Here is a 13,461-nt window from a genome sequence, read left to right as displayed (position 1 = left end):
ATGCAGCTCTGACTTGTAGTCATCCTCCTCTTTTCAGCCTCCCCAGCCCTGGGATTACAGGCATGCAGTATCACACCAGGCCTGGTTCAGCATGCCCAGGGTCAAGGCTGGCATGACATGTGGTGCTGGGGGTGGAACCCCGGTTCCTGCACTTGTCTCAGCAGGCACTTAGTCCACCAAGCTATCTTGCTGGCCCCAAAAACTCACTTTTAATATAATAAAGAGCCTCTGGGCCGGGAAGATGGCTCAGTGGAATAAACGCTTCCCTGGCAAGTGCAAGGGCCTGAGTTCAATCCCCAGTTCCACCAAAAAAACAAAAAACTAAGAGCCTTTGCCTTCCATGTGTGTGGGTGTGTGTTAACAGTCTCCTACATAAATTATAAAACCTAAATTCCATAGCCATAGATTATTTGGTGCTTTACTTTTTTTCCATTCCCCAGCATCATGCCTAAAAGTTGTTAATTATATTGGTTAATTTACTTTGTATAAACTAGTTATTTGCATTGTAAAATTGTAAGACTATTATTTTTGAAAGTTTGGGGTCTTGGATCAACCTTTTTTCTTCATTTCCAATGACACATCATGTGTTTGAGTCTTTATATTCAGAACACATTATCCATTACTCATTCTGTTTGATCTTCAGAATGACAGAGCAGACCAGTGACTGCACTATTAGAAGTCTGGATCTTTTTGAAACATGATGGATCCATATGTGCTTGCACTTGACTTATATTAACTGGCTCCTAAGCTAAGTGTCTATCAACAAATATTCTCACAGATTTAGTAGAATTTTAGATTTATTGATTAAGAATTTCAGAAATTTTGTGTTATGGTTGCTTCTAACATTGCTATCCTCTTCTACATCTGTGTTCTCTAGAAATTTTATGTGGCATGAATGTATAAAGTACAGCTAATTGTTTGAAAATCTAAGCTCTAAATTTTTTTGTTTGGATCTTAGGTTTATACCAGATGATATTACTTTTGATGATGAGCCTAAGGATGTAGCCTCAGAAGTGGATTTAACAGCATATAAACCAAAATATTTCACATCTGCTGCAATGGGAACATCCACGGTATCTCAACCTTTAAAAAATTTTCTAACTGGACTCCATTGCTTTAAGAAGAGACTTGTGTATTATTTACTTATAGCATCCTTAGAATTAAAATATTCAAGATATTAATACACAAATACAAATAGAAATGAAATTGTGCAGTTTGAACCTATTTTCAGATTCTTCCTGTGCTTCTCAGTCAGTTGCTTCCTAATGTCTCTTCTTGGTCTTGGCCATATACTCGTACTAACTAGATTCTTAGGGGTTATGCACATAGCTCAGTGGTGGAGCCTTTTCCTAGCATGTACTAGCATGCGTCTGATCCCGGTACCACCACCAAAAAAACCAAAACAAAAACAGCTGTCTTATTTCAATAAGAAGGCAATATGTCAGTTATTAGTATTCTAGGGACTGGGGAAAAAGAAGTAACAGGTTACCTCAAATGGTAGTTAAATAAAAATAGTGAAAATTTTTACAAAGCACGTTTTTCTATAGACATAATCAATAATGTTAGAGGTAGAATAAGAACCAGTAGCTATCTCATTAATGGTTAGGGGTTTTCTGTGTTAAAATGGTTTACTGACTCAAACGAACTTACTTAGCTTACTGACTTTTCTTCCTCACCTTAAATATCTACTCACGGCTGTACTCTGAAGCTACCACTCTGGCTTCCTTGTGTCTTTCCTGTGTGGCAAACCCTTGTCCTCTTTCAAGAAGAGGCTAGTGGTCGCAGACAGAGTTACTATGTGTGCCACCTGCAGTGCTGTGAAGGGTGCAGTGTAGTGTCAATTAGTTAATTCATCAGTGTTGATTAGTAAAACCCCACCATTGTAGAATAAATTAAGTCCAAAAGAGTCACAAAATATAAGAACATGTCATTTTCAGGATTAACATAATAGCCCCTCCAGCATGTCTAGCCAGTGAGTCTTAAGTTCCTGAGTCCTGGCTGTATCATCAGTATCTGTCATGATTTCAACAACAGACTTAATTATCAGTGTAAGAATACTTCTGAATCCTGTAGTTAACTGAGACTTTTATGTCTGTGGCAACAATTTTAGGGATTCCTTGGTTAATTGACTCATGTTTTGGTGCTCAAACGAGAAAGTTGGCTGGGACAAAGAATTGGTAAGGACTGTCAAGTTACAGGTGCTCTTATGTCTTCTGGGGGTTTACTATACTTCCAGCCAGTGAAACCTTTCTCTCTCTCTCTCTCTCTTTTTTTTTCCTTTTTTTTCTTTCTTTCTTTTTTTTTTTTTTTTTTTTAATGTATTGAGAAACTCAAAACCTCACTCTTGCCAGACAGGCACTCTGCTGCTGAACTATATCCCTAGCACCTTTCTCATCAGTAGTTTTTAATCTTTTCTAGAAAATTGATCCCACTGAGATTGTTATTTCATCAATAGATCTCGTACGATTTGTGGGTTTCCCATTATCTTAGAACTTCGAGTGAAAAACATGTTTTCACCAGTTGTTCATAGTGAAACTTTTTCATCAATACTTTATTTTAGTATGTATATAGTTAAGCCACCTACTGGTTTGTAACTCCATTAATGGAATATACTGCAGATAGCAGAGAAATTAAGAGAAAGAAGATACAAATTAATAAAACGGATTTTCTTTCCACTAGTAGGAAACTGTTAATCATGTAATTTGTGTACTTATTTATTTTCTTTTAAATTTGCTGTTAAATACCCGTTTAACAACATATTCTTTAATAACTATGAGTCATTGATGATATATTTTGTATGTGTGTGGTTTTTCTTCCTTATTCATTGGTGAAAGGTGGAGATCACTTGGGATGAGACTGATCATGAAAGAATCACCACACTCAACAGAAAATTTAAAAAGGAAGAACTTTTGGACATGGATTTTCAGGCCTACTTAGCTTCCTCTAGCGAGGATGAAGAGGCAATAGAAGAGGACCTCCAAGGTACTTGTTGATCATTTAGTGACTCATTAATGGAAGAACAATTTGGGCAATAATTTAAAAGGGGGACATTAATTCTTAAGCCTCTATAGATAGTATCTGAAAAATGTTTATGTTTTTCTTTTTTAGCCTGAATTTCTTTAGCTGTAAGCATGTGTTTTTTAAACCTGACCTAACAAAAAAGCCTGTCCTTCTAGACTTAACTAGTTTAGAAAATAGACTTTCATTTCTGTAACTTTCCTAGAAAGATTTGCTTCTTAAATTTACCAAGACAATAATATTGTGAGGGAGTCGTATTTTTACCATCCTGTATAATATAGGAGTTTTTAAACAATTTTATGCTATCGCTATATGTTGTAATTTTAGTTACTTTGAGTCCCACGGGATGCTGTATTACTGTTTATGATGCCCTAGTTTAAATTTCCCTTCATTGTCACCAGTTCCTTTGCTCTGTTCCTTTCTAAATATGAGACCTCCGTGTGGAATCATTTTCTTTATGCAGTAAGTACCTCCTTGAAAATTCCCTATATTGTCTTCTAGTATCAAACTCTTGAGATTTAGTTTGCATTAAATACCCTTATTTTACTTTTTTTTTATTTGTAAAAACTTCTAGTTGGCATTCTTTTAAAATAAATTGTTGTATTGATTTTTCACTGCATTGTTTTTAAGAAGTAAGCTTTGTGATTGAAAAATCTCTTGAAGGCTGTTTGGATTTATCCCTGGCACAAACAAACAAAACATCAAGACAACTAGATTTTTAAGTAGGTAATATGTCATTTGTTAAACCTTTCAGAACTTTCATTTATAACAAACAGCCTGCTGCAGCAATGCCATAGGTTCACTATTCCTGCCCTAGGCAATAAGGAAGTAATGTTACCTCAAGTTGCAGTTAAAACTAGTAAATATTTTTAAAAAGGAGCATGTTTGTAAAAATAAATTACTTTTTATTTGTTAAGCTTCGAGTCTGGGGTTTCTTGAATTTGGGGAGTATTACCTTTCAGTATTGAAGTATTCTTAGCCATTATATTAACTGCTTTTCTATTGTGGCATTGCAATTAGGCAAATGTTAGACTTTCTCCTTTATCTTCCCTTTCTCATTTATTTTTATCTGTTGTCCCTCTGCTCTGCATTCTGGATACTTTCTATCTTCTAGTTTACTGTGTTGAATCTGCTACCAACTTATCAGTGGAATTCATTTCTTTGGCACTGGTCATAGAGTACAGGACCTTGCATTAACATGCTAGGTAAGCAGCCTACCAGTGAGCTACATTCTGGCCTTTTTTTATTTTCACAAGCTGGCTTTAAGCTTCTGATCCTCCTATCTCAGCCTCCTGAGTCACTGTGGTTATAGGTATGCTCCACCATGCCCAGCTCCATTGAGTTCTTGGTGGTTACATATTTCACTTCTAGAAATCTTGTTTGGCTGTTTTTTACATCAAAAGTACCACTGTATTTTTTATGTTTCTATATTTACCTCTGAAAATTTCGAGAAATCCTTTTATTTCTATAAATAATCAAGATTTTGGGGGGTTTTTTTTGTTGTTGTTGTTTTTGTTTTATAATCTTGTGAATTTTTTTTTTAATTTTGAGGTGCAGTCTTACAGAGTTCCCCAGGCTGGACTCAAATTTGTGATTCTCCTGGCTCAGTCTCCCAAAGTGCTGGAAATTATAGTTTTGCAGTACCGCTCTGGCAATTTCAGTATTTCATGTTTTTGGGTTGATTTCTCTCTCATTTAGTTGTATAACTGGTTGTCTTAACTTTTAAGAAGAGGGTGTCCTTCATGAGAGAACCTTCATTTACTTTAGTCTAGGACCATATTACTTTACGTTTAAGGCTTAAACTTAAACATTCGCAGTCTGGGAATATAGTTCAGTAGTACAGTGCTTGCTTGGTAAGCGCAAGGTCTTAAGTTCAATTCCTGGTACCACAAAACAAAGGCTTGACATTACCTGGCAAGACTACATATAAGGCCTGGTTTCCTCTGGATCAATCCTTCTCTAAGAGTATCTCCACTGAGTCCCTATATAATGTGGATTTACTACTTAAATTCCCTCCTTCTGTGGGCCTTTAGCTTTTGTCTTCTTGGCCAGAATGGCTGCCAGAACTGCAATGGAGTTTCATAGCTGTGTATTATGTGGTTCAGGAAGTAGAAAATACCATCAGGGTAAAATGGGTCTTTAACACAAGGGTCACCCCTCTAGTATTACCTTCCTGATTTTGACACAGTATTTCTTTGCTAACCTGTTGGTTCATTGAAATTTTTTAATTTCTTTGATGCTTTCAAAAAGATTTTTTTTTTTTTTTTTTTGAGGGACAGGGGATTGAACTCAGGTCCCTGCGCTTGCCAGGCAAGCACTTATTCTACTGAGCTATCTCCCTGGCCCCTCAAAAAGATTTTGTTAAATACTTCATCCAGCTTTATATTCTCAGTAAAAGGGTTAGTCTGAAGTTTGCCAAATGGTAGTAGAAATTCTAAGATTATCCTCATTTTTGAAGAATTTCCTTTTTGGTACTAGAAATGATTAATGGTATTTTAAATGTATATGATGTTTTCTTAAAATGACTCCTAAAAATGGAATCAAGAACTAATATTTTTTCTATTAGATCTGTTTGGAAATGTGGTTGCTTGGTTGTAATTTCATGTCAGTATTTAGATGCTACTGACTGTCAATTGTCTTCATTTTTATCTAATAGGAGAATTCCCAACTATAAAAAATTAGAGCCGGAGAGATAGCTTGGTAGAATAAGTGCTTGCCTGGCAAGCACAGAGTCCTGAATTCAATCTCCAATACCGCAAAAAAAAAAAAAAAAAAAATTACGAAATTAGAAATCAGAGGTTTAATGCTAACAGAAAAAACCAGAAACTTAGTATTTTTCATAGTATTCTCTTGGCTTTTCTTTTGCATAATGTATTGTTTTTATGACCAAATAGCTAATTAAATAGATCCAGAAATGTTTCTTTAGGTTAATAGAGGACCATTAAGCCTTGTCTTTCTTAGATCCTTTGATTGTTCTGTTGTACTGGTGAAGATACTCCTTCACTAGTTTTCCATAAAATATCAATCTTCAACATGATTCCTTAAATGGAATGGAATATCATGTTTAATCATTCTACAGATATCGTATTAATAAAACCATATTATTGCTTACGTATTTAATAGGCTTTGAAAATGTGTAATTTGAAAGTTATATTAGGTGTGAAAGATAATCAATTTTTTAAGTCCTCTGTGACTATTGTTTTTGAAATATTTGAACATTCTGAAGAAATAAACATTTATTTCTTAGTATATGCTGTATTTCTTAGTGACTCGGAACAGCTCAGTCAAATTTTTACCCAACAGCTTTCATGTCTTTTCCCCCTTCGTACATCTGATTGTCTTTCATTTCCTTTTTGTCTGCTGGTGTAGGCATTTATTGTAGTACTCTTCTGAAAATTCTGGGTAGTTTTTCTTCACTGTGAGCTCTATAAAATTTTGGGAAGAAGATAGTGTTTCATTAACACTTGTAAATGTTGGGCCCATGTTTTCAAATATAATCCTTTGTCATGGGAAAACTGTGCTAAAATCTTAAGATAATATTGCAGACAGGATATCCTGTAGTATAAATAAGTTTGTCAGTACAGTCTTAGTAAGATCTTCAACTCTCCTGCTGTTAAATTCTGAGTTTACCAGATAATAAATAACAGGTTAATTATTGGTATGTCCTGTTCCCTTCTTTCTGTAGCTATAAAAGTACCTGATTCATGGTTGGAAAGATTTGGAATGATGTGCATAAAGTATTTAGCTTATGTATTTTATTTTATTTTTTGTCTTTTTGAGGTAATGTTTCAATATGCAATTCAAGCTGGCCTTGAACTCACTTTGTGGCCCAGGTTTGCCTGAAACTTGCAGCAGTCTTCCTTCCTGACTTCCTGAGTGCAGGGATTGTGGGCAGTCACCACTTCTAGCCTATCTTACCCCCTCTTCCTCTTTCTCAACTCTTCATATCTCTCTCTCTCTCTCTCTCTCTCTCTCTCTCTCTCTCTCTCTTTCTCTCTCTCTCTCTCTTGCGGAACCAGGTATTGAACTCAGACCCTTGCGCTTGCCAGGGACACGCTTATTCTACTGAGCCATCTCCATGGTCCCTCTTCATCTCATTATTATTAGAATTTTATTTATTTATTTTTTGCAGTACCAGGGATTGAACTCCCTCTCCATCTCTTGAATTACTTTCCATTTGAGAGTTATCCATCTTGTAATTAGGAATTATCTAATTTTTATGTTGTTCTTCATTTATATTTTGGATTTCTCAAAACCCAAATATTTTAGTTAAGCTTATCTGATACATTTCACTTAACATTGTGATCTCAAGGTGCGTTTTCCTATAAATGACAAGTTTATCCTACTTTATGGTCAAGTAGTACTCCACTGTGTATGAATCCCACAGTTCTTCATCCAGTCATCTTTGTCCATATTGGCTGCAGAAATATAGGCTACTTCCAAGATTTAGTTATTATAAATTGTGTTGCTGTAAAAATGGTGTGCATCACTATAATATGATATCTTTAACTCTTGAGAAGATACAAAGAAAAGGAATAGCTGGAACAAATGGAATTTCCACTTTTAATTTACTGAGAAATCTCTGTTCTGGTTTCCATAGTGGTATAGTTTAGTTTATATTCCCACCAACAATATAGAAGGGTTCTTTATTCCTTACAGCCTCACAAACATTTGTTACTATTTGATTTCTTGATGGTAGACATTCTTTCTGGGGTAAGATAGAATTTTAGTGTTGTTTCAATTTACATGTCTCTCTAAAAGCTAGTGATCTTGAACATTTTTAAATTTGTATTTCTGAGAAGTTCATTTTGCTTGCCTTTTTTTGACTGGGTCTTTTAATTTGGGAGTCTAATTCTTTTGAGTTCTTTATTCTAGATATAATATGCTTTCTAAAGAATAGCTAGCACAGATTATTTGAGAGTACTTTACTGTAATTCTTTAAATTTAGTAGCTATGATAGATGCATTAGTATACTGGAATGCTTTAGAGTTACTAGATTTTCCCAGGGTTTTGTTTTTGTTTTTGTTTTTGTTTGTTTTTTGCAGAACCAGGGATTGAACTCAGGTCCTTGCACCCAGTTATTGTTTATCAGAACAGATTTTTAAAAAATCTCTTAAATAGTAATAAGGCTTTCAAATAGTGTTGTCTTTGAATTGGAGAAAAACAGGCCTACATGAGTTAGCCCACATTTTAGAGCTTCAGAAAGTAAAATTTTAGTACTGGAAAAAATCAATTTAAAGTAAGCCATCAGAGACTTACCACTAAAATTTCAACCTGGAAAGAGCTTGCTTCTAATTATGTTTTCAGAAGTAAGCTTTTAATAGAAAGAAATACATTGCCATTTTGTTAATGTGTTCCTGATGTTTTATCCATTGAATTACAGGATACATGACAGAATTCTATCCAACATTATTATTGTGGCACAAAGCACAAACAGGAAAAAAATGAACTTCAGCTATTTGAATGAAAATGTAAAAGTGTGATAGGATGGAAAGAATGTCTTCAACCATTTTTTATTCATTTAGAGAAAAAAAAATACAGAAATATTTTTACTTAACCAACTTCTTTCCATGTCACCTTTTTTAAGATGTCAGGACAGTGTGTTAACCTTGGTGTTTCACAGATACTTGCATAATGTAAGATATTTTAGGTGACACACTAAGCCACAGGTTATAGAAGAGAAAGACTTTGTTATTCTTCTAAATTTTCCTCTACTGCAGACTTTTAGCCATTTCAGTAAGTCTGCATGTTTTACATTAAAACCCAGGTTCCTAATTTATGATTTTTTACTTGGAGAGTCACAATGGAAATGTAGAACAAACAAACTTGATGTATTAGTTTTCTTTGATATTTCTTGCCCATAAAATTTTTACTGTTCTTGTGTATCCTGGTTATTTTTTTCTAAAACTATGACATGGAAGTACGAATATTTTTCTACACAGTTAAATTAATTGAAGTAATTTCTAATTTTTGAAAATTTTTTATCATTAATATATTAGCAGGATCCTTAATGCTTATTCATGGTGAAATGAAAAAGAACTCAATATCCTTAGGTTTGTATTATAAATAACTTCTTTATCTCTTCTCTCTGAAAAGCTAAGTACTACATTCATTCCAATAATATTCAGTGACCTTTTATTGAACAGAACATTTTTAAAGCTACTATACTTAACAAGAAAGGACAAAAAGGAGGCCAAAATGCCATTTTTATTGTCCTACAGTTTATAGTGAAGAAAAGTCCAAGGATGTTATGTAACTGGAAAATTATTTTGAAATGATGACTTTGATTCAATAAAAAGGCAATTTCCAAATAAATTTCTATGACAGGACTTATATTGCAACTGATTTTGTTATACTCAATGTCTAAATCATTTTATGCATGTAATACTCAGAAGTGTAAGTCAAATTTTGATAATTGGTTGTAATATGTCTGACATTTTTTAGAATGCTATTGGATCTAATTGCTGTGATCTAGATACTGAAAAATAGTAATGAATTTTTTTAGGTAGTGATGAAGTCAGTGGAGAAGATGATGGGAAGACAAAAAAAATTCAGAAGGATGATGAAGAACAGATTGCTAAATACAGGCAGCTCCTGCAGCTTATTCAAGAGAAAGAAAAGAAAAGCAAAGAAAATGATATGGAAATGGAAATTAAGTGGGTTCCAGGTATGAAATCAAAGTGATTCCTTGTGGGGTTTTTGGTTTGTTTGTGAGGGTGGGGGGCTGTTGACTATGTTTAGATGTGAAGGTAAAGAAGCTAACTGTTCTTTGGAAACGTGATTTTAAAATATTCTATCTTGCAGGAGGGACTTAATAAGGAAATTCATGTTTTTAATTTGCTTTGGGACTAGCATTTAGATTCTTACCAGCCCACTCTTGCTTTCTTTTACTTACTAACTACAAATTATTTCTGTCCATTAATGAAAGTAGATCATTCCTAGGTTTGATTCCTGTATGATCAGAATATAGCAACTCGAGTCTGGGCAACATTGCTCTAGAATTATGCTGCTTTTCAAAATGTGTAATTCTAAAGTGATCTTTCATAACCCTTTTTATTCTATAATAGGTAAGGTTTCACTAACAAAATGTGTTACGTAGTCTTCTGTTCCATCTCACATTTGCTCTAGTCATAGAAATATGTCCTCATGTACAGTGCTAACTCAACCAGTATTAGAACTAAACAAAGAAAAAAGCTAAAGTAAGCAAGGACCATTCTATTGCATACACTTTGTTTTGTTCAACAGTATCAGCATGTAGTTTTGCAACCGATAATGTTGTTTGGAGATGACTGCTATTTACATGTTTTCCCTGAGTATCCTTGGCGCATTGGTTCCAGGACCCCCCACAGATACTGCAAATGCTATTATATAAAGTGGCCTGTTACCTGCATTTAACACTCATGTATCCTTGTATGCTTTAAATCATTGCTAGATTACTTAGGATACCTAATACAATTTTAAATTCTGTGTAGAATATTGTTGTACTATAGCTTTTAGGGAATAATGACAAGAAACAAAGTCTGCATGTGTTCAGTACAGACATTTTTTTTAAACATTTATTTGATTTATGGTTGAATCTATGGCTGCAAAATTTATGCATACAAATTTGTGCCCCTGGGTTAATGAGGAATTTTGGTGTCTGGTTTGCTTTTCTTGCAGTGTATTTGCTATCAGAGCACTGCTGACCTCATAAAGTGAAATACACTTCTCTTTAGTAGTGTTTTAATCTTCAATTTTTCATTTGTGGACATAATGTATATAAATTACTTTGAAAATTCAGGATGAAAAACTGTAATTCTAGTACCTTGTTTTAAACACTCATTAGTTGGATTGCAGTTTACCTTAACATATGTATGCTGTCAAATATCCATATTTCTAATCTTTCACTACAGTAGACCTGTGGCATTGTGAAGAACTATAACAGATTTCAAACCCATATATATCAGTTCTTTCTTAGATCTCGTTACTTATTATCACCAAGTTGGCTTGCTTTTTAGGACCTTTTAAGTTTAAAAACTTTTTAACACAGATGTTTTTCCTTTTTCCCCACTTTAGAAATATTTTTATGCAAGTAAGGACTAGTAGGGCACAGCCAGGCCACACTGTGAAGCAGATGCTAGCAGTCAGGCTAACTCACTTAGTTATATGACTTCCTCCCACACACAGCAACTTACATGTGCTGTGGATCAGACTATGGTTCTCTTACAGACTGTTAAAACTACCAGTGTTAAAACCTCAGATACCAAGTTTCAGGCGCCAAGTGTCTAAGATATTATAAATAATATGCCTTTATTCATATTTTGAATTGTTTTCATAAGTTAACTTCCCAGAAACAAACATGTTCTTCTTAGAACAACTAGGAAGAGACTTGAATACTTTTTGTGTCTTGAGGGTATGACCTAATTTTTTTCCAAAACGATTAGATTATAATCCCTTTAACATCAATATGAGTACCAACTTCATGGAATTATTTTTTAATTGAATGGAAGAAAATTGACTTCACAAATAGTTAAACAACGCAATTAAAATGTTTTAAAATTCCTAAGCTATATTTTTTTTGATAGCTCAGCAAGGTGTCATTACCTATGTTACATGTATGCACATGTGTTAAAAGGTAAAAGATCTTTTATATACTCTACATACATATAATGCAAAGTTTCTGAGCTAATCTTTCTGAACGTCAGTCTACTATTGGAAAGGGAGAACAATATTCTTCTCTTCCGGGGTTCACTCCAAGGGCCTACCGTGGTGGCATGCGCCTGTAATCTCATCTCTTGGGAGGCTGTAAACAGGCGGATCACTACAAGTCTGATCTAGTAGTGAGACCCTGAACACATTGTAAACCCTTCCCTAAAGATACAAAAAATAAAAATAAGTAAAAAATAATTCTTCTCTTGATGAATTTGAGATATTTGTAAAGGTGCTTTATAACTATAAAGTACTAAGTCATGTGCATATTTTGGTGATTTGTGTCCTTAAAAATATGTTTTTAGTAATAGTTATGTTGAACGTTTGGATTTTTATGATGTTATACTTCAGTATACCACAGAGGGTCAGTATGAGATTGTATCATTTATTGGTTTTTCTGTGGCCCACATCTCCAAAACATTAAGCTGTTTTTAAAAAATAGCTACTTTACTCGTAATCACTAACACTTGCTGAATATGGTTTGGTTGAGTTTTAAAAGGCCTTTTAGTGTGCACTACTTAAACTTGCTTTTTACATTGGTTATGCTGTGTGCTAACATGTGGAGTTTAATCCCTTAATTGTAAAGTATTAAAGGACATAGATAACAGGTTGATGAGTATAACAGTTGAAATGAACCACTGTTCCTATTGATATTTTGTTCCTGTGCAGATGTATTGTAGCCTTAATAATAGGATTATAGATCAGTAAAAATGATGGGCATGTTGGTGTGTGCCTGTAATTCCAGAACTTTGGAGGCCAAGGCAAGAGGATTGCCATGAATTAAAGGTCAGCAGTGAACTACCATAGCAAGATCCTGTCTCAGAAAAATACATAATTCAGTGAAAGTGTTGCCTTCGGATTTTTAAAGAAAGTTATAATTCATCTTTTGATGTATCTGAGATACCTAATATCTCAAATTGTTGCTATAATTTCCTTCCTACCTTACTCTGTTTAGTAGATAAGATGTAGCATGTGAAGTTTTAATCAGAATGTACCTCATTAGGGAATTTGTAACATAGATATACATGAAGTGTACAAGTGTATCAGTTATATCTCTTACATATTTTCTATATTAATAGTCTTGTTTCCTTTTTGTAGTAGGTGATACAAGCTGAATGTAGGTAATATCTATAAAATTCCATCTTACTGATCTTAAAGGCATAATATAAGTCTTTTGTTAGCTCTTTCTTGTTTAATAGACACCATTGAGAAAGGTAGGTATGATGGCATGCTCCTTAAATCCCAACATTCTGGAAGGTAGACGTGAAAGTATCACAAATTCAAGCCTATCCTGCTCAGCTTAGCAATTTATTAAGGCCCTGTCTTATAAATAAAACATTTCTAAAGTGCTAGGGATTTAGCTCAATAGACATCCTTCACAGTACCCCCAGTTTTTCCTTTATCAGCCCATCAGTTACTTACTGAACACCTCACCTATTATATACTAGAATTAATTCTAAACACCATGTGACAAAACATACAAATCCCTGACCTCAGAGTTGTTCATATTCTAAATAGTCGAGTAATGGAAACAGACAAATAACAAACAGGTAAGGAAAACATTGGAGTGGAAGAAAGAAGGTAGAATATGATCAGAGAAAGGATAATGGGTAGATATATTGTAAGGAGCATTTAGTTCTTTTCTGTTTGTTTTCTGATGAAACACAAGGTAGGATCACAACAGTTTACAGTAGAGAATAGAGAGAAGGATGATGGAATTAAAGTAGTAAAAAAAGAGAATACAGGAAAAGTAAA

At 34.1% G+C, this 13,461-nt stretch overlaps 1 protein-coding gene across 1 annotated transcript in view; it reads left to right on the top strand.

Moving 5' to 3' along the window:
- Esf1 (ESF1 nucleolar pre-rRNA processing protein homolog) overlaps window positions 1-13,461 on the top strand; it is a 63,541-nt gene that overhangs the window by 15,330 nt on the left and 34,750 nt on the right. The window contains exons 7-9 of the mRNA XM_023718546.1: window positions 959-1,073; window positions 2,835-2,982; window positions 9,524-9,685. Of these exons, the coding sequence (XP_023574314.1) occupies window positions 959-1,073; window positions 2,835-2,982; window positions 9,524-9,685 (425 nt within the window). The remainder of the gene's footprint in view (window positions 1-958; window positions 1,074-2,834; window positions 2,983-9,523; window positions 9,686-13,461) is intronic.

The sequence above is a fragment of the Octodon degus genome, unplaced genomic scaffold, assembly GCF_000260255.1.
Source record: "Octodon degus isolate 3935 unplaced genomic scaffold, OctDeg1.0 scaffold00060, whole genome shotgun sequence".
NCBI classification, from domain to species: Eukaryota; Metazoa; Chordata; class Mammalia; order Rodentia; family Octodontidae; genus Octodon; species Octodon degus.
The sequence above is the reverse complement of the archived record's forward strand: the minus strand, read 5'-3'. Positions and strand labels throughout refer to the sequence as shown.